The following is a 25,325-nucleotide window of genomic DNA, read 5'->3' on the forward strand; positions in this document are numbered from 1 at the left end:
TAATCCTTTGCTCTATTTAGATAACATTCCTTTGTTTTAGCTAGCAACAAGCTAGGCCATACACACACACACACACACACACACCATATCATATTTGTATATATTGATTATCCATTTCTATCTTTGTTATAATAAATCCATTTATTATCAAAGCTGTGTGTATTCATCTTCAAAGCCATGAGAACATTAGCAAAAAATAAGGACATCACAATCCTCCCAGCAGATAAAGGCAGAACAGTAGTTATCATGGACACTGATGAATATGAACACAAAATGATGGAATTACTCAGTGACAATGCCTTCGAGATATTAAGAAAAGACCCAACAGAAGACAAGAAAAAGAAACTTAAAGCATTACTCAAACCGCTACTCGATGAAAATAAAATAGATAAACAGGCATATAATCATTTAGTACCCACAGCCAATGTCATCCCCAGGATTTACGGTACACCAAAAATACACAAACCAGGAACACCATTACGCCCCATAGTAGACAGCATTGGTTCAGTGACATACAACTTATCAAAAGCACTTACCGAAATAATTAAACCATTACTAGGACTCACAGACCAACACTGCAAAAACTCAAAACAACTGGCAGAAGAACTAAAAAACATAAAAATGCAACAAGAAGAAGTTTTCATTTCACACGATGTCATATCTCTTTTCACCAGAACACCCACGGAAGCCACCATACAGGTAGAACAAGACAAATTAAAAACAGATAGGACGCTCAAGAAACGCACAAACCTCATTGTACAAGACATCACTCAACTCCTTCAATTCATCGCCACATCCACATACTTTCAGTTCAGGAACACAATTTACAGACAAAAGGAAGGTTTTGCCATGGGACACCCACTATCAGCCATCATGTGTGGCTTTTTCATGGAAGACCTGGAGCAGAAAGCACTCACTACAATACCAGCGGAATACAGACCAACACTCTGGAAACGTTATGTGGACGACATATTGGAAAAAGTAAAGAGGGGATACACTCAACAACTTACCGACCATCTCAATACTATAGACAATACCGGCAATATAAAATTCACACATGAAGAGGAAACGGAGCAGTCAATAGCATTTTTGGACTTAAAAATACATCACACAGAAGAGGGGGACATCAAAATAATAGTACACAGGAAACCCACACACACCGACCAATATTTAAACTGGACTTCCGAATACCCCATAATGCACAAAATATCTGTAGTTAGAACATTACATGAACGCGCAGCAATAATTACAGATGCACAGGACAAAGAACAGGAAGAACAACAACATATACAACACGCACTGAAGGCATGTCAATATCCACAATGGGCACTATCCAAAGGGGCGGAACAGGTCAAAAACAATAAAACATAGAAGAAAGAGAAAAAACAAACCAACAAACAAGAACACAGGGGAGTAGTGACATTACCATACATCAGAGGAATAACGGAACGCATTCAAAGAGCAATGAGGAAATACAACATTAACACACCTGTCAAACCACACACAACACTCTGTCAGATCCTGGTTCATCCCAAAGACAGAATACATCCGGACAACAGATGCAACACCATATATGAGAGTCCATGCCAATTATGCAATAAAACTTACATTGGGGAGACAGGAAGGAGTTTCAACACAAGAAAAAAATGAACATAAGAAAGAGTGCGAAAAGGAGACAGCTGCAAGACAAACCCGAACAATAAAAGAAAAGGCGCAACAGGAAAATTATAAGTCAGCCATAACAGATCATTGCAAAAGGGAAAATCATATTATGGACTGGGGGAATGCCAGAGTCATCCGCACAGAAGATAATAAACATCAGCGCTGGATCAGGGAGGCCATAGAGATCCGTAAGCGAAGTCCGAGGACCATCAACCAGGATGAGGGAGCATACATGCTCTCCCATACCTGGAGTGCCATCTTGCAGGGGACGAACTGACAGTAGAAGGCATGACCGACCTGTCAATCCAGACAGGAAGGCCACGCCTTCGGAAACATCAGCTGATAAAAGATGCGTCACCAATAACATCCGGTGACACTCTGAGGAAGACGACAGTCGTACGTCGAAACATGTCAGGTAAACAAACCTAAAAATTTAGATGTCTGATAAAAAAGAAAAAACTAACAAAATTCTGACATTGTGTTGAAGTTATCTGTCCGTGTCACTGGTGATTGCAGTTTTTCAATTATTTGCAACTGAGATATATTATGAGCAATATTATGTCGTATTTTATCAATTTTACCTTTAAAGAAGGATGCAAACTCATTGCATTTATTAACTGAGAGAAGTTCAGGTGCTAATTGTGGTGGGGGATTTGTTAGCTTCTCTACTGTTGAAAATAGCACACGGGCATTGTTCATATTCCTGTTGATGATGTTGGAGAAGAAAGACTGTCTTGCTTTACGAATTTCATAATTATATTTACAAAGCATCTCTTTATGGATTTGATAATGGATGTGAAGTTTAGTTTTGCGCCATTTTCTTTCAGTCTTTCTACATTCTCTCTTTAACAGTTTAACAGCTGGGTATTGCTTCCATGGTGCTTTCTGCTTATCATTGACTCTTTTGATTTTGAATGGAGCAATATAATCCATAATTTGGGTCATATTTAAATTAAAAATTTCCAGTAAATCATCTACAGAGTCTGACATTTTGGTTGAGATCTGAGAGAGAGCTTGCTCAAAGAGAACACATGTTGTCATTTATGACTCTCCTACCCATAGTCATTGAGCTGTTCTGAATGTGAGGAGACATAGAAACATCAGAGAAAACACAAAAATGATCAGATAAGGCCAGGTCAACAACAGTAATAGAAACAGTAAGACCCTTTGTGATGACGAGGTCAAGGGTATGACCGCGAGAGTGGGTCGGCCCCTGTACATGTTGTACTAGGTTGAAGTTGTCAATAAGTGCAAGTAGTTCATTGGCATAAGTGTTTTCAGGATTATCTACATGCAAGTTAAAATCCCCAGATATAATAAGACAGTCAAACTCTAAGCAAATGACTGACAACAGTTCACCAAACTCTTCCAGAAAAACTTTGGCTGAATGTCTTGGAGGCCTGTAAATAGTTAATAATAATATGTTAGGAGAGCATGTAACAAGTGCACATAAGTGTTCAAAGGATGTAAAATCACCAAGTGAGGATTGTTTACATTGAAAAGAGAATTTGAATATATTTGCGATCCCTCCACCTTTCCCCTGTCGGGTAACATTCATAAAATTAAAATTTGGGGGAGTTGCTTCAATAAGGGTGGTAGCACTATGTGCTTGATCCAGCCAAGTTTCAGTTAGAAGCAAAAAATCAAGATTATGTTTGCAGATAAGATCATTAATTAAAAATGACTTGTTTGAAAGTGATCTAACGTTCAGAAGAGCTAGCTTTACAGAAAGTCTAGAAGTAATATCCACTTGGGCACTCTGATGTTGTTTTGAAACAGGAAGGAGACTAGACTGGTTTACCCCCTGGGTTAAATATGCTCTATGTTTTCTATTTCTTATCAACACAGGAATAGAGAATGGCATAGGCATACTGGGTCCCAGCTTGTTTTCAAAACTACACCCAATGCAGGGACCCCCAGCACATCATACTAGACTTTCTTTATGTTCCATTTTGTTTGAGATTGAGAGGATTGGAGATGTCATGTATCTTTTAGATGGTGAAAAAGATTGGTAGCCAGCTGAAAGTCCTGGGCGAACACAGTTCAGTCTGTTGGTTGATTTTTGATGAACTGGGTACACAGCTTGTCGCAACAGATTTGGGCTGGAAAAAGAGAGCGTAGCCATTGGCAGCATTTTTTGCATACTATTAGGGAAATCCATGCAAGGGGGAGACGGAGATGGTACAATAAAATCAGAAGAGCGAGACTTTGGTGAGGCCTTTGTAAGTGTCTCCATGACTGTCTCTGTGGTGACTGTCTCACTGATTGTCTCTGTGATAGTTGTATGGGGTCGAGAAGTGGACGAAGCAACCTTGACATGGTTATCTTTAGTCAGGTCCTTAATCTGGATGGAATCGCATGATAAAATCGCATGCTCACATTCTCCGTGTGATTGTTGTTGTCCTTGGCAGTCTGCCCTAGATGGTTCTTGGCAGTCTGCTCCAGATGGCTGTGTGTCCTTGGTGAAGACTTGCATAGATGATTGTTTTGGCATTGCAGAGGTATTGTTTATGTTTGTAACTAGGTCAGTCTGTGACATCTTATCAACTGTTCTCTTCAATGTTGACTGAGAGAGAATTGCAAGTCTATAATGATCTGCTAAAACTTTGGTCCCAATCCAGCTGAGTTCAGTGCTGTTTGGCTTGAAGAATTCTCTGCGATTCCAGAAAAGGTTAAACTTGTCTATAAAGTTCATACCAGATGAAAAACAAGTTTTTCCAAGCCAGGTGTTAAGACTGAAAAGTCGACTAAATGCATAGCTTCCCCTTGCAGGGCATGGGCCACTGATAAAAGATTGTATTCTGGTCTTATAGAGATGAGAAGTTTTTTGAAGTCCTCTTGGACAAACAGCTGTTCTCTGAAAACATCATTTGCTCCCACATGCACAACAATACGTTTGATAGTTTTATGCTCGGACATGAGTTTCAAAATGCTGTCTTTGGTGTCAGAGATGGATGCATTTGGAAGGCAGCAAATAATCATTCCATGTCCTTTTAAATGTCTTACAGTGGAATCACCAAGAACAAGGGTTGTGGGATCAGGTGGTGTTATGAGCTGCTTTTTGCCTTTTCCCACAGCTCTTCGGTTGTGATGCAATTTCTTTTTACGATGTGTTTGTCCACCTGAAAATTCTGCTTCCACATCCCTGAGGCATTCAAATTTGTTCTGAAGCCTTATGGGCTGTGGATTTTCCATAGGATTGTAAATCCTATTGTAATTTGTAGACCTAGCTCTATTTCTGATAGCATGGCTGTGGAGCATGGGTTGCATAGTATCAGAACAAGCTGGTGTTGAGGTAATAACTCTTCTGTTTTTATTTTCATCTGTACTCACATTTTGCCCTGTTAGATCGATGAATTCATCCACTCGATCTGCAATGTCATCGGCTTGTCGGGGTACATACTCTGCATTCTCAGCCACTGTTTCTGTACTCCTTTCCTGAGATATTGCTCTTAATTTGTCAGTCTTTGGCAGAGCATCAATCTTTGATTCCAGGATAGAAATCCTCTGTTCTAGTTCTGTGCATTTTCTGCAGGATCTCCTGGATTTTTTGCCCCCTGGCATTTTGTTTTAAAAGCTAACTTATTTTATCTCATCTCATTTCATTATCTCTAGCCGCTTTATCCTTCTACAGGGTCGCAGGCAAGCTGGAGCCTATCCCAGCTGACTACGGGCGAAAGGCGGGGTACACCCTGGACAAGTCGCCAGGTCATCACAGGGCTGACACATAGACACAGACAACCATTCACACTCACACCTATGGTCAATTTAGAGTCACCAGTTAACCTAACCTGCATGTCTTTGGACTGTGGGGGAAACCGGAGCACCCGGAGGAAACCCACGCGGACACGGGGAGAACATGCAAACTCCACACAGAAAGGCCCTCGCCGGCCCCGGGGCTCGAACCCAGGACCTTCTTGCTGTGAGGCGACAGCACTAACCACTACACCACCGTGCCGCCTAACTTATTTTATAAAGATGAAAAATAAAATGAAAAAATAGTGGAAATTAAATTAAAATTAAAAGCTTATAAAGATGAAAAATAAAATGAAAAAGTAGTGGAAATTAAATGAGAAAGTAAAATAAAGATCAAGCAGGAGCAAAGCAAAGAAGCGTCCTACTCGCTTGAGTAGAAGGAGCAAAAAGCAAAACTCTTGTACGCTTTCAGATCAATACCTGTGTATGGCGATGGGTTTTTAACGACATAGGTATACAGATCATGTGGGCCGAAGTCAGGTAAAGACGAGGGCTTCGTGTACTTCCGTACGTCAGTGAACAATCCTGGTGGAAGCAGGTAAACGTCGTTCTCTAAGCCTGCTAACCTCAATTTTTGCAAATACCTCTCCCTCTGCTCACCCTGTAAATGCCCTACGTCGCTGGATAGTGAAGGTGTTTTCTGCATCTCGCTCCTTTTTCTTTTATGTTTTTCATTTGTCGCCTTCCTCGCATTCAAACTGATTCGAGCCGTGACGTCCAAAATGGCAGCATCACATGACTTGGTCACGTGGGTGAAAAACCTCAATACCTAACTATTTGGACATCACCAGCCCACTGACTGATCTGACTATAAAGGGGGCACCAGATCCGGTCCAGTGGACAGAGCAATGCCAGCGGGCTTTTTCTGAGGTAAAGGCTGCACTGTGTGGGGGGCCACTTTTACACTCCCCTGACTTTTCTCTCCCATTTATGTTACAGACAAATGCGTCGGACAGAGGGCTGGGGGCTGTTTTGTCCCAGGAGGTGGAGGGGGAGGACCGCCCAGTGTTGTACATCAGTAGGAAGCTGTCGGTGCATGAGGGGCGCTACAGCACCATTGAAAAGGAGTGCCTAGCGATCAAGTGGGTGGTCCTCGCCCTCCGTTACTACCTGCTGGGACGCCCTTTCACCCTCTGTTTGGACCACGCGCCCCTCCAGTGGCTCCACCGCATGAAGGATGCCAACGTGCGGATCACCCATTGATATCTGGCACTCCAACCCTTCAACTTCAAGGTGATCCACAGGCCGGGGGCGCAGATGGCCGTGGCGGACTTTCTCTCCCGTCAAGGGGGGGGGGGAGTTGGCTGCAGGCCGGATGGCCGCCCGCCCTGAGTTGGGTGGTGGGGGTATGTGGCAGCGGGGGCGTGGCCAAGCATTGGTCTGTGACCGGAGGGCGGAGTCAGGGAAGGTAAGTGGCAGAATCACTGCACCTGAGGTTGATTAATGTGTTTGGGTGTCTTTCCCAGTGACTGCGCCCTATTTAAGGAAGAGAGCGAGAGCAGAGCGGGCTCTCTCCCCAACCAGATGATGGGAGTGTGTGTGTGTGTATATGTGTATAGTTAAAGCTGAAAAGCTAAAATAAACGGGTTTTGTGAACTCAGTTCTGGCCTGCCGTCCTTCTGTGCTCCACCCACCCATCCAAACTGCTACAGGCTGATTGGACACAAATCCCCATAACTACATTACAAAATCTAGTGGAAAGTCTTCCAAAAAGAGTGGAGACTATCAGGGGCGTCTGTAGATTGAGTAAAGATCCAGGGCTGTAGCCCAGACATTGGAGTCCCTTTTTAACGGGGGTCCGGGGGTTTCTCCCCCGGGAAATTTTTGGAAAAAAGGGGGTATTAAAATGCAATTTTAACGCACTTCACGAAAGGCGACTAGACAATGAAGACTTCAGGTTTGGCCACTAGGGGGCCACATCTCGAAGTTCATGAGCAGAGCCGCCTCTGTTCACGAGTAGGCCACTGCTTCCAATGAGTAGCCTCGAGCCAATCAGAGGTCATCACCAAATGAAGAGCTCGCCTCCTAACATAACCCAGAAAGACGAAGAAGGAACCAGCTGTGCTCTCGACCTTCATGCTGTAATTGGACGCTTGTAACCTTGCTATGCCATGGTGAGTTTACCTTTGACATTTGGTTGTTTGGATGAGAAGTTACTTTGTTCCACAACATGTTCATCTGAATTATTTCTTTGTCTAATCTAACCACCTTCATTTCCCATTTTAGAAGTTGACATTTGGCTGACAGAAGAACTTTATCATATGACATTTGGCTGACATCAGAGGCAGAGAAGCATTGACTGGTAACTATTTCACTCAAAACAATTTGCACATCTAGGCCTAGCTGTGTAAAACATTGGGTTGACAATGTTGCAAGGTGACTAGGAGGTCTGAAGTAAATTGGGCTGAACTGCAGTACACTAGTATGTAAATTATTAAGTGTGGACACCCCCTAGAGATCTCATCATAAATGGCTGTACGTTTGTTAAGAAAACCCACAGTAACATTTGTTCCCACAGTTGTTGGCACTAAACAACAGTCTATGTGACCAATGGGGGCCTTCTCCATTTCAAAATTTGTGAATTTATATCTGTATTATATTCAAGTTGTCTGTCTGGCTCATCCCTGCATGTTGTTCTGTGTTTTTATTTCTCTCAGGTTTGTTTTTGGAAGTATGAAGATCTGGATGGTGATAACTGCTGCTAGAGGTTTACTGCCCTTGTAGGTGACTGATGGAAAAGATGAGATCAAGCTTTACAGTCTGGATAGTGCTGTTACTTTAACTATTTTACACCATTTGTGCCATTTCAACTGTGTCATGGCTATGCTATCCAGTAAGAAGTTGGTGATCACTGATCACAGAGGCACTGATCTTGGTTTTATAATGTATAATCCAATCAATAAACTTAAACCAGTCTGTCCCATCTTGCCATTATCCCTAGTGGGCAATTATTTCAGCTCATGGTCACATTGGGTTTAAATGTATCGCAAGCAACTTGCCCGGGTCAATAACAAGTAATTAATTATGCTGACATGTTTTTCTATTTCGTTCTTGTACACTAATAAAATTTACATGTATGAGGATAAATACAGTAGCCTTTGTACTTGGTTAATCTCACACCCACAACACCTTTCTCTTGGGTAGTCAGCTGAAATGGGAAAGGTGTAGTGTATATATATATATTGCTGTTTGGACATGATGCTGTTGTATGGTTTGGTTGTATGATCTCCAGCTGTATTCATACATTATGTATCATAATGTACATTTGATTACACATAGGTTCTATCTTTTGTCACTAGGTCGTTATTTTACTATTATAGGTTTATATATATCAAATCATATATAAAATCAACAAAGTAGGTTTTTGTTACACTACATTTGTGTTTTACTTTGTGTTAAACTTCCACATAAAACTTAAATTATATATTCTTATGTGGGAATGATTACTTCAAGATTATCCCCCGATGAACCTCAAGGGGGCGGCAACACACAGACTACCGATACGGCTGTGGAGACTACTACAAAGCCGGGTTTGGACAGTACACACAGCCTGGCTAAGCACTGGGCTACGCTACTCCTGCCAATGCCCTTCTGTCTGGAGGGTGGCACGAAGTCAAAGTAGGATAAAATGCTCTGCTAATGTTCATAACGTGCGGATATTGGACGAGCCTATGTCACTATGCCACAGTTTTGAAAGTAACAATTTAGAAACTTTATTTAGCTCTGAGTTATGTTGACGTAGTACATCCCTTCACTTCATTTATTCGTGTTAGTGAAGTCCAGGTTGAATGCTGCATCAAGGCTAGCACCTTTTGTAGCTTGGCTAGCGTTCACCGACAGAAAAGTCTCTGGTAGACTAGTAGTAAAGTTAAGCACCAAAACACGGGCGTAAACCATTCATCTGTCAGCATCCGCTGTCTATTCTTTGGGAAATGATTGGTGGTGAGGAATATAGCTCCAAGACATAAGTAATATATTTTCTTGCAATTCAAGTAGCTATGTCCTCTAAAAAGTGAGGTGATATAGCTAATTGACAAGCCAGTCTACTGAATGAACAAAAGCTATTCATTTTTTCACTGAGTGCTTTTCACGAACCTGGGTTGATTGAAACGCTCTCAGGAGATGTAACGCTCTCAATCTCCACTTGTCTCTCTGCCCGATTTCCCCTGAAAAAATTCCTGATGTCCATCTTACTTTCAATGTCACCCTCACACAAAATGGCAAACCAATGTGGCATAAAACCCCTTCTGCATGATGGGAAAATGTTTATTTGTTACATATTGTATACAGTTCGCGACAAAATGAACCAACATGTCCATATATGGGCACGTCAGAATCGTGCGGTCTGCGCTAGTTACAAAGTTGCATGATGACAGTAGCAGCGGGACCACGTGAGAGTTGATCTCTGGTACCACTGCTCAAAGTGTCGTCCACGGAGCTGTCTTCTTCTTATTATTATTATTACACATATTTTAATTATGATGGTCCAGAGAGATTCGGGGCTTCAGCCGAGAATGCCCAGGTCTCCCGACGCCCCTGGATAAGAGTATGATCAGTTGTCCACAAACCTTTGCTGATGTAGTGTAGTTCTGTGTGCGTTGTCCAAAACAGTGCAATTGTACTCACATTTACTGCCCACAAGCTTCTCTTTGTTATTGTAATGCTGACACTAAACACCACTCCCTGTGTGCATCATATAGATGATGGATTAAAAGTTGAGAGAAAAGACGACATAGTGTCTTAAAAAGGTATTTGGACACTAAATGTCACCTGAAAAGTTTAGGTGCACATTGTGAAAATATGATGTACGTTATTTTCATCCTCATCAACCCAGTGAGCCCTCATGCCCTGTGGATGAGGGCATTGTCAAAAAGATATTCCATATATGTAGACATACATTTGAATATGTCTTGATGCTATAGCCTTCATTCATTCATTCATTCATTCATTCATTTAATTAATTAATTAATTAATTAATTAATTAATTAATTAATTAATTAATTATAATATAACTGGATATCAGTTATGCAGGTGACAGATGAACATAAAAGCTGAAAGAGAGTTTATTCAGGCAAACTGGTAGACAAATCCAAAATGTGAGCCAGAAACCAGAATCAATCAGGCAAGGCACAAACAGCAATATCAAAAGGCAAATTCCAGAACAAAATCAAAGCAGACCAGTAATAGACAACTTGGTAAAGTCAGACACAAGGAGCCAAGCAGATACTTCACAAAGAAGTGTGAGTACTGAACTCCTTAAATACTGTGGCTGTGTGACTGAGCCATGATTGAGCTCAAGTGTGTGTAGAACTCTGGAGATTGTGAGCAGTGAGGTGCAGGATGGTTGTTGTAGTCCATGGCAGCCATATTTGAAGGCCACTGTGAATTCTGGGAAGTGGAGTCTTGACTGCAAGTAGATACAGACGTCTCATCTCATTATCTGTAGCTGCTTTATCCTGTTCTACAGGGTCACAGGCAAGCTGGAGCCTATCCCAGCTGACTATGGGCGAAAGGCGGGGTACACCCTGGACAAGTTGCCAGGTCATCACAGGGCCGACACATAGACACAGACAACCATTCACACTCACATTCATACCAACGGTCAATTTAGAGTCACCAGTTAACCTAACCTGCATGTCTTTGGACTGTGGGGGAAACCGGAGCATCCAGAGGAAACCCACACGGACACAGGGAGAACATGCAAACTCCATACAGAAAGGCCCTCGCCGGCCACGGGGCTCGAACCTGGACTTTCTTGCTGTGAGGCGACAGCACTAACCACTACACCACTGTGCCACCTGGAAAAATTATGTATGGGTCACTTTTTGATGCTCCCAGAACTACAGCAATAAAAAGGTTTTTTGAAGTAACTGGTCAAAATTCAATTCCAAACTGTTTTGCACAGGTCAAACAATTGTAACACTAAGTTAATAGTTACTCAATGCTACATGTTAGCCCATGAAATGAAAAAGTTGGAGATGCTGACAAAGGGAAAACAGTCTTCTTATAGCACATATCAAGACGCACAAATAACTGTTAAATATAGCAAAAGAAGAAAAGTCAGTTAATTTTGTAGAAATTTGTATGAATGCAAAGACGGATCTGCTCAGGATTATTATGTTAGGTGTTAAAGTCCAACAACATTGAGATTAATTTAAATCTAAAAGAACACAAACGAATCTTTCACAGATTATCAAATGCATCTGAAGTATTTCATAGACCAATAGCAGCATGTTAAACAGCCTCGAAAGTTAAGATTATAATTGTTTCTTAGAAGCATGGTATTGCCAGATGAATTCAATTCAAGCCTTTTTTACTTGGATTCCTATTCATAAACTGTGGAAGAAACAAAACTGGGCCTCCATTACCACACTGAAAAATAGAAAACAAAACAGACAGAGTGTGTAAAATTTCACACCCAGTCTTAATTTTTTAGGAAGCCATGTTTTTAATTAAAAAAGAAAATCTGAATATGTTTCTTTATAACCTGACCACTCATACCATAGATAACTGGATTGAGCAGAGGAGGAAATATCATAAAATATAAAGACATGAAAGTCCGGAATTCATATGGCAAATACCTTGAATTTAGCCGACTTTGTATCACTTCAAAAACTATTCCAACAAAATAATTCAAAACAGCAAGAAGATGAGGTGTACATGTTTGGATGGCTTTAGTTTGACATTCCTTGGATGAATAAATGCAAACACGTAAAATCTGTACATAAGAGAATAAAATCATTATGACCTGTGGCATTAAGTAAACAGTTATTAGACTAAGTCCAATTATGCTATGGATAGTGATGTCTGTGCAAGATAGTCTCATGAGGTCAAAATTAAGACAGTGTGTCTTATCTATAATTTGTCTACAAAAGGTTAAGCGTATTGTGAATGACTCATATATCAGAAAAGTAGCTAATGGATAAGCCCATGTAAAAAATATAAATCCCTGAAGCTTTTTTGTTGACATTAAATCATGATAGTGTAGTGGGTAACAAATTGCAACATAACGGTCATAGCTCATAAAGGCCAATATAGTTAGCTCAATAATATTGTAAGTATGTAAACAGAAGATTTGTATGAGACAATTTGTTAAAGATATTTTGTGCCCTTCAGTAGAGAGATTAAATAACAGATGAGGAATCAAACTTGTGCTACCATAGATGCCATTACATGAGAGAATGCAAACAAAGATATACACTGGATTATGCAATGTTCTTTCAAAACAGATAATGGCAATCAGAAGTGAGTTCAGTATCACAATTGCAGCATAGAGTAGGAGAAAAATAAAAAAGAACAAATGCTTCTGCTGGTCCATGACAATGTAGCCATCCAGAATGAATGTGGTAACACTTGATCTATTTTCCATTGTGTTTTCAGCTTTGCTACAGAAGGAAGAGAAATAAATATTCATTATAATGCACGACTTTAAAAAATAATGTACACCATCTGTGTGAATATTTTAACATCTGAATCATGATACTCTTCGGATATATAATGATATTGTATAATATAGATCTACATGCCTTAGTACCTCAGGAAAGAACAAGTTTGAGTAACATTTTAGTTCTTCCATCATGACACCACAAAGTAAATTTTTTGTTGATGAATTGCTGCTCTGAACTTTGTGGTCATAATTATGCACAATAGTATCTTGGTAGATTTTATAGATAATTGGAGAACAATAAGCCACCAGATATTTTAAAAGTCATTGAATCAAAAGTACTGCCATTTAAATACATTCTTCTCTAATTACTAACATGCCTAATACTGTATTTATTTCAGAAAATTGTAACTGAAAGGTGTATGTAAAACAATTCTATTATGACATTATTAAATATCCATCAAAATTCAGTTCAGCCGTATTCTATATCTATTGTTATTTTAATTTTTAATCCACGATAATGAAAAGATATAGCTTTTACTCCAAGCAGTTGTCTGATCTTTTTGGAGACATCCGGAGATGAAGGTTATTCTTATTGAATGAATTGCTCATCTGTCAAGCTGTGTTTTATGGCTTAGAAAAATGGGATGGTCTACAATATCACCATCTCTTGTGGCCCAAGTCTCTTGACTTTTATGTCTTGTCCTATAAAATGTAACTATATTACAGCATTATCTGTAGGGGTCAATAGCAGGGCCGGACCAAAACAAAATAATCTGGCTGGGAGTCTTACACCCACAAGTAATTTTGAGACCACTGACCACCTACTGTAATGTACACCCACCAACCAATTTATTAGGAACCGCTTGACATCTGCTCATTCATGTAAATATCTAATTATTTGTCAGCAATGAATGTGCTGTGAATAAAAATAAGTGCAACAAATTAAATCATGCAGACACAGTTCAAGAGCTTCAGTTATTATTCACACCAAACACTAGAATAAGGGGGAAAAATGTTCTCACTGACTAGACTAGCTGCTTTGAGTATTTCAGAAACTGTGGCTCGAGTTTACACAAAATGGTGTGAAAAAAGCCCACTCAGTTGTTAAAGCACAACCCAATGAGTTCTTACAGGCTATGTCCATATCAGTGGCAGATTTATGTATGTGTGTTTTGAGCAGCATCTTGTTGGGTGGCATGAGCTGCCAGCGGGAAAAAAAAATCAGAATTTTGAGATGGGTTTTCTATTACTCACTTGCATGCCATGTCAATGATATCATGTCACGTTGTGGGTCAGTTAACTTGTCGGAGTGGGTGCCTGATTCCTGTCTGTGTGCTCAACACCAGACAATATCCTGGTCTCAAACATGGAGATGGGGCGGGGGTAGGTTGACCTATGACCATAGGTCTCCCCACTGGAAGCCCAAGGTAGGGGCAGTGGGGGAATCTATTGAAAAGCACACCTCTATCTTTGTACAGTATTAAAGCAGAGTAAAATCAGTCATACTATGAAATGCTACCAAATAAACCATAATGCTTCATAATTCTGTTACTATATATAGTTTCACAGACATATTGTTCCATAATTTTTTCTGGTTTATGTGAAATCATTAAGGATGATATAAAACCTCATCTGGCACACAAGGCAAATCATTTTAAAACAAATTAATCTGGACGTAGCCAAAGAAAGAGATCAGAGGAGGGCAACCAGACCAGTTCAAGAGGACAGGAAAAATACAGTAAACCACTGTTTACAACCACAATGAGCAGAAAAGCATCACACAATGCAGTTTTAGCCACTTTCAGAATGGGGTTCCTAATAATTTTGCTTGTGTATCTCAGATATGCTGGTGTATCTCAGAGAAAAAGCATAAGATAAGCTTTCAGTGCCATATGCTGATATCACATAGGAGAGCTAAAATTTAATCTCTCTATCAATAGCTTGACAATTTAACTATTCAGTTTGACCAATACATTATGCCCAGAGGTCTCATTGATGGTTATGATGTTGATGATGAAGAATATATTATTATTATTATTATTATTAATAATAATAATAATAATAATAATACTTCATACCCCCACACACACACACTCATACAAATGAACCATTGGTTGCTTTGTTAACAGTTTTAATAGTACAAAAATACAATTATTTATCAATCAGACTGATGCTGATTTTCTTAATACACTATATAGCCAAAAGTATGTGAACACATTACCATCATACTGATATTTGGGCATTCCCAAAGTGTTGCCACAAAGATGGAAGCACACAATTTTCTCGAATGTCTCTGTATGCTGTAGCAGTAAGATTTATCTTCCCTGGAAATAAAAGGCCTTGCTCCAACGTATTTCAGGATGACAACACCCCTATGCACAAAACAAGATCCATAGAGACATGGTTTGCCAAGGTTGGTGTATAATAACATGAGTGGCCTTTACAGATCCCTGACATCAACCACACTGACCACATTTGGGATGACCTGGAATTCCAGCTGCATGCCATGCCTTCTCATCCAACATCAGAACGTTCCCTCAGTAATGCTTTTGTGGCTGAATGGGCAAAAATCCCTAAAACTCCACAACAAAATCTAATGGAAAGTCTTCCGAAAAGAGTGGAAGTTGTTACAGCATAAAAGTTCATATTAATGCCCATTGTTTTGGAATGGGATGCTCAAGGACAGAAAAGAGCATGATGATGATGGGCAGGTGTCCACAAACCTTTGACCATGTAGTGTAGTTCTGTGTGGGTTGTCAAAAACGCAAGCAGTGCAACTGTACTAACATTTGCGTCTCACAACTTTCTATTTCTTTTTGTAATGTTGACACTAAAGACAACTCCCTGCATGCACATAGGTATAGACAGATGACTGATTAAAAGTTGAGACAAAAGACACCATAGTGTCTTAAAAAGGTTTTTAGGTACTAAAACTCATCTGAAAAGCTTAAGTGCACATTGCGAAAGCAAAAAAATATGATGTACATCATTTTCATCATCAGCCCATTCAGTGAGCCCTCATGCCCTGTGGATGAAGGCATTTTCAAAAAGATATTCCATATTTGTAGATATACATTTGAGTATATCATGATGCTATAATATATTCAAACTACCTTTGTTTGTTTGTTTGTTTGTTTGTTTGTTTGTTTGTTTTTAAGAGCTTATACATAATTTTAATATAACTGGAAAAATTATGTATGGGCCACTGTTTGATGATCCCAGAAGGAGAGCAATAAAAAGCTTTTTGAAGTAACTGGTAAAAATTTAAATTACAAACTATTTTGCTCTACAGGTCACAGGATTGTAACACTGAGTTAATAGTTACTCAGTGTTATATGTAAGCCCATAAAATAAAAAAGTGGTAGATGCTGATAAAATGAAAAGTCTTCTTATTCCATATATCAAGACACAAAAAACAGTTAAATCTATCAAAAGAAGAAAAAACGTCAGTTAATTTTGCATAAATTTGTATGACGAACAAAACAGATGTACTGAAGATTAAATTGTGTTAAAGTTTAACAATATTTCATTTAAATCTGAAAAAATTCAATAAAACCAAAATATTTAGCAGAGTAAATACATCTGAAGTATTTCACAGATCAATAGCAGCATGTTAAATGGCCTGGAAGATTAAAATTATAAGCGTCTCTTTGAAGCATTAGAAACATGGTATTGCCAAATTAATTCAATTCAAAACTTTTTTTTTTTTTTTTTACTAGAATTCCTGTTCATAAACTGTGGAAGAAACAAAATTGGGCCTCAGTGACCACACTGAAATATACGGTAAAAGACAAAACAGAGTGTGTGAAATTTCACACCCAGTCTTAATTTTTTAGGAAGTCATGTTTTTAATAAAAAAAAAATTCTGAATATGTTTCTTTATAACCTGACCACTCATACCATAGATAACTGGATTGAGCAGAGGAGGAAATATCATAAAATATAAAGACATGAAAGTCCGGAATTCATATGGCAAATACCTTGAATTTAGCCGACTTTGTATCACTTCAAAAACCATTCCAACAAAATAATTCAAAACAGCAAGAAGATGAGGTGTACATGTTTGGATGGCTTTAGTTTGACATTCCTTGGATGAATTAATGCAAACACGAAGAATATGTACATAAGTGAAAAATATTGTTATAATCTGAGGAATCGTGTAAACAACTGTTAGACCAAGTCCAATTATGCTATGGATAGTGATGTCTGTGCAAGATAGTCTCATGAGTTCAAAATTTACACAATATGTCTTATCTATAATTTGTCTACAAAAGGTTAAGCGCATTGTGAATGATTCATATACCAGAAAAGCAGTGAATGGATAAGTCCAAACAAAAACGATAAAAACCTGAAGCTTTTTTGTTGACATCATATCATGATAGTGTAGTGGGTAACAAATTGCAACATAACGGTCATAGCTCATAAAGGCCAATATAGTTAGCTCAGTCATATTATAAGTATGTAAACAGAAGATCTGTACAAGACAATTTGTTAAAGATATTTTATGCCCCTCAGTAGAGAGATGAAATAACAGATGAGGAATCAAACTTGTGCTACCATAGATGCCATTACATGACAGATTGCACACAAAGATATACATTGGATTATATAGTGTTCTTTCAAAACAGATAATGGCAATCAGAAGTGAGTTCAGTATCACAATTGCAGCATAGAGTAGGAGAAAAATAAAAAAGAACAAATGCTTCTGCTGGTCCATGACAGCGTAGCCATCCAGAATGAATGTGGTAACACTTGATCTATTTTCCATTGCACTTTACAGCTTCGCTACAGAAGGAAGAGAAATAAATATTAGTTATAATACAGCTCTTTAAACAATAATGTACATCATCTGTGTGAATATTTAAACAAATAAAGCATGATGATATTCTTAGGATGTATAATATCGATCTGCATGCCTGAGTACCTCAGGAAAGAACAAATCTGTATAACATTTTAGTTCTTACAAGACACCACAAAAGAAATTTTTAGTTGATGAACTGTTACTCTGAACTTTGTGGTCATAATTACGGCTAACAGTATCTTGGTAAATTTTATAGAGAAGTGGAAAAACAATAAGTCCCCAGACCTTTTACAAGTTACTGAATTAAAGGTACTGCCATTTAAATAGATTCTTTTCTACTTACTAACATGTCTAATATTTGTTTTAGAAACTCACAACTGAAAGTTGTGTATGTGACACAATTATTATGCCATTATTAAATATCCATTTACATTCAGTTCAACTGCATTATATATCTGTTATTATTTCAATTTCCAGTTCATGATAATGAAAAGATTATAGCCTTTACTCCATGCAGTTGTCTGATCTTTTTGGAGAAGTCCGGAGATAAAGGTTACTCTTATGATATGACTTGCTTATCTGTCAAGCTGTATTTAATGGCTCAGGAAAATGGGATGGTCTACAATATCACCATCTCTTGTGGCCTAAGTCTCTTGGCTTTTATGTCATGTCCTAGAAAATGTAACTCTGAAAGCATCATCTGTAGGGGTCAGCAGTAGGACCAGACTGAGAGAAAATATTCAGGACAGGAGTCTTACACCCACAAGGGCCGCCCCATGCACCCATAAGTAATTTTGAGAGCACTGACTACCTACTATAACATACACCCACCGACCAATTTATTAGGAACCCCAATACATCTGCTCATTCATGTAAATATCTAATGATTAGTCAGCAGTACAATAAAGAATATAATGCAGACACAGTTCAAGAGCTTCAGTTAATATTCATGTCAAAAACCAGAAGGGGGAAAAAAATGATCTGTGACTATGACTATGGCATGATTGTTGTTGCTAGATGAGTTGGTTTGAGTATTTCAGAAACTGTTTCTTGAGTTTACACAAAATAGTGTGGAACCCCCCACACTCTGTTCATTGTAAAAGCACAACCCAATGAGTTCTTAAAGGCTACATCCACATTGGTGATGGATTTAAGAATGTGCATCATAGGGAGCATCTTGTTGGGGGTGGCATGGGCCGCCTGCAAAAAAAAAAGAATTGCATTTTAAATATAATATTAAATGAGAATTGCTCATTTGCATGTCACATCAATGATGTGATGTTACCGTGTATGTCAATTAACTTTTCGGAGCAGGCGTCCTGATTCTAGTTTGGGAGCGAGGCAGCTAAACAACTTCTTGGTCTCCCACATGTGGAAGGGGGCAGGTGTAGGTCTCCTCACTAGAAGCCTGAAGTAGGGGAAGTGGCCTCATCTCATCTCATCTCATTATCTCTAGCCACTTTATCCTGTTCTACAGGGTCGCAGACAAGCTGGAGCCTATCCCAGCTGACTACGGGCGAAAGGCGGGGTACACCCTGGACAAGTCGCCAGGTCATCACAGGGCTGACACATAGACACAGACAACCATTCACACTCACATTCACACCTACGGTCAATTTAGAGTCATCAGTTAACCTAACCTGCATGTCTTTGGACTGTGGGGGAAACCGGAGCACCCAGAGGAAACCCACGCGGACACGGGGAGAACATGCAAACTCCACACAGAAAGGCTCTCGTCGGCCATGGGGCTCGAACCCGGACCTTCTTGCTGTGAGGCGACAACGCTAACCACTACACCGGAAGTGGCGTCATATGTGAGAGAATTTTGTATCAAAGTTTGATTTAGAGCTCAGAAGGTGTTGGGACTCCTGTCAAGTTTCTGTCTCTGTGAGCACCAAAACATGTGAAGATCTCTGTCTCTAGCCACAGTTATCTCACACACACAGTTTTAGCTTACGACAATTATTTTTCTGAGTGCATGGTCAAATTGTTGTATTATTTAGCATGAATTAGTGATGCAGTGCCTAGTTTATGATTGATATATTTGGGAGGTATTTTAACATCAAGCTCCTTTAAGCTAAGCCTGATTGTGGCGGCACAAAGCATGATATAAAAAGGGTTAGATAAGGCAGTATAAAATTAAGATTGCCAGACTACGACACCCTGGGAATTTTGCCCAGGGAAATAGTTTAAATTATAAAAAACCCAAAACCATAGCAAAAGGGGGAGGCACTCAGGTCCGTCAGCAAAGAGGCAGAGACAGAGTTCCAATACAAAAGATACTTTTTATTAATTACATAATACTTAAAAAAAGTAAAATCTCTCTCTCAAGGAAGAGGACCAATCAGGGCTGAGACTTACGGCGAGGGGTTATCCAAAGGAAAGGGGAGCCCAGGAACACCACACATAAGACTAAAAATGAAGCTAAATCAATTCAAGTGCAAAACACAAAAAAGGGACACCACCACCAGGACACCAATCCACCAAAGACTCAGCACCTGAATGGGGGGGAGATGAGAGGCAGAGGTTAAAAATCAGGAAAAATAAAACTAATAACACAAAAGAAATAAAAAAAGGAACTAACAATAAAATACTAACAAATCAAATAATTAATCCAAATGTACAAAATCAAATGAAATACAAAATCAATAACTTGAACACAAATTAAGTAATGCCAATTATAACAGGAAATAAGGAATACACAATCAACAAAACAAATACACACAAATAGAGACAAAAAATTAACCACGCTGCCCCACACACACAAACACCATTTAAATGGGGCTGCCCTAATCACAAAACGGGAAAGGGAAATGGCATTGCTAAGCTACAACAAGCACCAACAGCAACGCTGAACAAGTGAAGCTGCGCAAATAGCGCAGGGCGAAACAGACATGAAACAAAGGTGAAGCACATGCGAAGCAAAGCAGCACAGGGCAAAGCAAAGCAAATCAGTGGGTTCTTGGGCTAGCCGGCACAGTGCCGCTGCTAGGCAATCCTTATTCGATCAGGCCATTCCAAACAATGCAGCATAAAGCGGAGAAAATCGACGCTATGTGAGCATCACCAGCAGCAAAACAATGAGTGTACAGGAGCAGTGAGCAGCATGCAGCCAGCAGCAACACCCAAGCGAGCCTCTATACCACAGGAACGTGGATGCGGAAGTGGATGACGTCAGGATGTGACATGCTCAGCTTCTGGCCAGTCAAAGACAGGTGCTCTCAGCCCGCCTTTATATGGCAATTTGTGGCAGTGATTGGCTGAAATCAGCACCCAGCTGAAAGTCACTACAGCCAATCACCGCATACTGCCACAATCTGCCCCCAACAATTGAATCGTCGTCCCGACGATGAAACAACCAAGAACCCAACCATTAATTCCAAGGCCTAAACAGTGCAACAACTGCACAGGGTCAGGAAGATTAACAGCTCCTCGTTCAGCCCGCCCTGCAGGCTGTGGGAGGTGATGAACGTTGGAGTGATGACCTGCCATTGACCTAGTGGTCAGACGAACAGCAGCTTCCTCCAAAACAGGGAGAGAAAAATTACCTACCACCGGATCCACAACCGAAGGTGGCACAACGGAGACGGAGTCAGGTGGTGGAACCAGCTGCCGAGGAGTGGGTTGAGCCACTATTCAGCCTGAACAGAAACAGGCAATGGGTTCTCAGGTCCCAAGACAAACCAATCACCATCATCAGATGGCTCATCCTCTAACTGAGGCTGCTCAGGAAGAGGTGGAGAAACAACAACGGCATCACCTGGAGAGCTGACCCCTATGACAGCCTTCAGCAAAGCTCGATGGGCCTGCCTAGCTCTAGTTCGGTCATCCCTAGGGGCAATGGTATAAACCGATCCACCTTCCCTCGGTGCCTTTAAGACACAATACATAACTGAGGCCCACTGATCCTGGATCTTGTGGCGCCCCCGTACACCAAGGTCTCGCAACCACACCAACTGGCCCTCCTTCAAGGGAACATCTCGGACATGTTGGTCATGGTTTTTCTTACGCCGCTCTGCAGCAGCCCTCAACCTGTCACGAGCTCCCTCAAATGCCATCTGCAAGCGAGCCTGGTGCTCCTGAACCCACTCATGCACATAGCTGCCAACAGGATCCTGAACTCTACCTAACAGGAAATCAACCGGGAGCCTCGGCTCCAGACCGAACATCAAAAGGAACGGAAACTCACCGGTTGCCTGATGTGGGGTGGTATTATAGGCATAGAGGACCTGGGACAAACAGGAGCTCCAGTCACACTTCCGAGACATAGGCAAGGTACACAGCAGATCATGAAGCATTCTATTAAAAAGCTCACATTGGCCATTCCCGGAGGGATGGTATGGCATGGTGTGAGATTTCTCGATGCTATAAACTACAAAGCTGTTGAACCAGGGAGCTCTCGAAGCACCGTCCCTGGTCTGAGTAGACCCGGGCTGGAACATCAAACCTCGAAAACCACTTAGTAACCAAGACTCGAGCCACAGTAGCAGCTTGCTGATCATGGGTAGGGACAGCCAATGTGTACTTGCTGAAGACGTCCATCATAATCAGGACATCTTCCAACCCATTACGGCTGGGCTCAAGAACTGTAAAATCACTGGCCAGGATCTTGTTAGGCCGAGAAGCCAATAGGTGTCCCATAAAGCTATGAGCTGCTGGTTGACTCACCTTGGCCACCTGGCACCTCTCACATGCCTGGCACCACTGTATCACCTCAGCCGACATGCCTGGCCAGTAACAACACTGGCATAGCAACTCCAAGGTCCTTTCGACCCCCTAATGACCATGCCCCTGATGGACCTCAGTCAGCACCTTGATTTTTAACGCTGCAGGCAACAACAACTGAAAAACAACCTCAGCGCCATCTGACCTAAAAACCTGGTGCTACAAAATGCCATTTCTCTCAACCAGTCGATCCCACTGGCAAAGCAAGACCAAGGCTGCCTGCGATACCTGCTTCCACTCCTCTCTATCTGGATGCTGTTTACGTGTCCAGAAGACCAACACTTCCTGGATAACTGGATCAGTGTGTTGGAGCATGGCAAGATCAGATGAAGGATGATGGGGCAAGGCTGCAACAACAGCTTGTGTCGCATCTACCTTGTCCAGCTGCAGGGCCTGCTGCAAGGATTGAGGGAATAGGGTACCACGGACCATGGCATGCATGTCCAGTGCCGCAGGGGGGTGCTGACAAGACAAAGCATCAGCATTCTTATTAATCCGGCCCAAACGGTACTTAATCTCAAAATCAAAGCAAGCCAGTTGGGCTGCCCAACGCTGTTCCATGGCCCCAAGGTTGGCGGACGATAGGTGAGTCAGTGGATTATTGTCAGTATAAACGAAACATTTGTGGCCCAACAGGTACTCCCTGAACTTTTCAGTGATCACCCACTTGAGCACCAAAAACTCCAACTTCATGGAGCTGTAGTTGTTCATATTGCACTCAGTAGGCCTCAAACCGCGACTCGCATAGGCGATGGGCCTAACCCTACCATTCTGTTCTTGGGACAATACAGCCCCAAGACCACCATAGCTGGCATCCACCTCCAAAATAAAGGGAAGGGAAAAGTCTGCATACACTAGTACAGGTGCAGAGGTGAGACGAGCTTTCAAAGTCTCAAAGCTATGGTTACACTCCACTGTCCAATGGCCAGAGACTGCGCAATCTTCCCGCTTAGACTTCGGGCCTGACAGCTCCACCACCAGCTTATGTAGAGGTGCAACCAACTTTGCAAAACCCTCTACAAAGTGGCGGTAATAGCTGGCAAACCCGAGAAACGAACGCAGCTCGGAGACAGTGGTAGGAAATGGCCAGTGGGAGACCGCATCAACCTTGCTGGGGTCTGTGGAGACACCTTGGTTGGAGATGATGTGTCCTAAGTAATGCACTTCTTGCTGGAAGAAGGCACACTTGCTGAGCTTCACCTTCAACCCTTCATGCTGCAAACGCCCCAGCACCACACCCAACCTCTCCAGATGTTGCTCTATGGTAGAGGAGAAGACCACAATGTCATCTAGGTAGAGCAGCAGCGATTGGCACTGCTGATTGCCAAAAATCCGCTGCATCAATCTTTGGAAGGTGCTGGGAGTGTTGCAAAGCCCGAAGGGCATGCAGTTCCACTCAAACAAACCAAAGGGGGTACAAATGGCCATCTTGGCCTGATCAGAGTCTGCCATGGGAACCTGATTGTACCCACTAGCCAGGTCCAAGGTGGAAAACCAGCAAGCTCTGGTCAGGGTCTCTAAGGACTCGTCAATCCGGGGCAATGGAAAGGCATCCTTCCTGGTTTTGCTATTCAGGAGCCTGTAATCTACGCACATCTGGAGACCGCCATCCTTCTTTTTAACTAAAACAATTGGAGAGGCATAAAGGCTGCTACTCTCCCTGATGACCTGCACACTGAGCAACTGGTTAATGTGATCTTTAACAACCTCATACTCCAATGGCTGCCACACAGGGACATCGTTGAGGAGTGGGATCTCATGAGAGATCAGGTCAGTACAACCCAGGTCCCCGTCATGAACTGAAAAGACGGACCCATACTGACCCAAAAGTGCCCTCACCTTGCCCTGTGCTTCTGCTGGCAAATGATCCAACTCTAAGTCTACTATCTGTTCCTGCACCGGTGAGGACACAGACTGAGAAGTCACTGCAGCCACCACGGGTGGCACCTCAGTCACACCAGCAGGTAGACTCACCACCCGTACCTCCTCTATGGTCCCAACAACCACATGGGGATACAGCAGCACATCCAAAGACCCTACATTCACAATAGGAATGTAGACTGTGCCCCGTACCACCGGTACCAGGGCAGGAGAAACAAGCAGGCTGGCAGGCAAGCCGGAGTCTAAAGACTCGAACAGCACAGTAGCACCAGAGTACTGCTCCGAGCACGTGGCCGCGACGATTTTCATCACGCCACCTGGGATACAACAAGCCTTTTTACCACGGACCTTGACTTTCCCTGCTCCCCGATCAGCTGTAACACTGACTTCATAGCACCTTTGGAGGGCCTGTGTCACAAGCTTGGGAGCCTCAGATACCACTGGCAGGTTAAACAACGCCAAGCCATGCTGCCCAAAGAGTTCCCCATAACACCTGCAAATGATGTTCATCCCTAAAACCCCAGGAACCTGTGAAGACATGCCACCAGTGGGGTCTTTAATAACCAAGATTCCACAAGTGGGCAATAACATACCACAGAGCTCCACATCCAACTCTAAATAACCAATATAAGGGATGGCCAGGCCATTGGCTGCTCTAACCTGCAGCCAGTGACATAATACATACTTTGAGAAGAAAGAACAGCACAGGGTGACGTTTAAGAGTGGAGGAAGATCTACACAGGTGGACTACATACTCTGCAGAAGGGGTAACCTGAAGGAGATTGAAGACTGTAAAGTGATGGCAGGGGGAGAGTGTAGCTAGACAACATCGAGTGGTCATGTGCAGGATGAGCTTGAAAATGAAAAAGAGTAAGCATGAAATAGTGGAGCTGAAGATTAAGTGGTGGAAACTAAAAGAGGTTGAACTTCAGACGGAGTTTAGGGAAGAAATGAGACGAGCATTGAGTGGTCATGGAAGTCTGCCAGAAGATTGGGATACTACTGTTATACAAGTAAGAGAGGCAGCAAGGAAGGTGCTAGAGTGGTCATCAGGGAGGAGGAAGGAAGACAAGGAGACATGGTAGTGGGACAAAGAAGTGCAGGAAATTATAA

At 41.5% G+C, this 25,325-nt stretch overlaps 2 protein-coding genes across 2 annotated transcripts; both read right to left on the minus strand.

Annotated features, from left to right (window-relative positions):
- Positions 1 to 11,866: 11,866 nt before the first annotated feature.
- Positions 11,867 to 12,787, minus strand: LOC132894772 (olfactory receptor 4B13-like). Its single transcript, XM_060934890.1, has one exon. It carries the CDS (start codon positions 12,785 to 12,787, stop codon positions 11,867 to 11,869), a length of 921 nt encoding a protein of 306 aa, XP_060790873.1.
- Positions 12,788 to 15,954: 3,167 nt separating this feature from the next.
- LOC132894773 (olfactory receptor 4E2-like) lies at positions 15,955 to 17,405 on the minus strand (the record flags this gene model as incomplete). Its single annotated transcript, XM_060934891.1, has 3 exons — positions 17,173 to 17,405; positions 16,706 to 16,785; positions 15,955 to 15,965 (listed from the first exon to the last, which is right to left on the minus strand). Coding segments are annotated over exons 1-3 (324 nt in total), but the record flags the coding sequence as incomplete, so codon positions are not given.
- Positions 17,406 to 25,325: the final 7,920 nt, after the last annotated feature.

This window comes from Neoarius graeffei, chromosome 12 (genome assembly GCF_027579695.1).
Source record: "Neoarius graeffei isolate fNeoGra1 chromosome 12, fNeoGra1.pri, whole genome shotgun sequence".
NCBI lineage: Eukaryota > Metazoa > Chordata > Actinopteri > Siluriformes > Ariidae > Neoarius > Neoarius graeffei.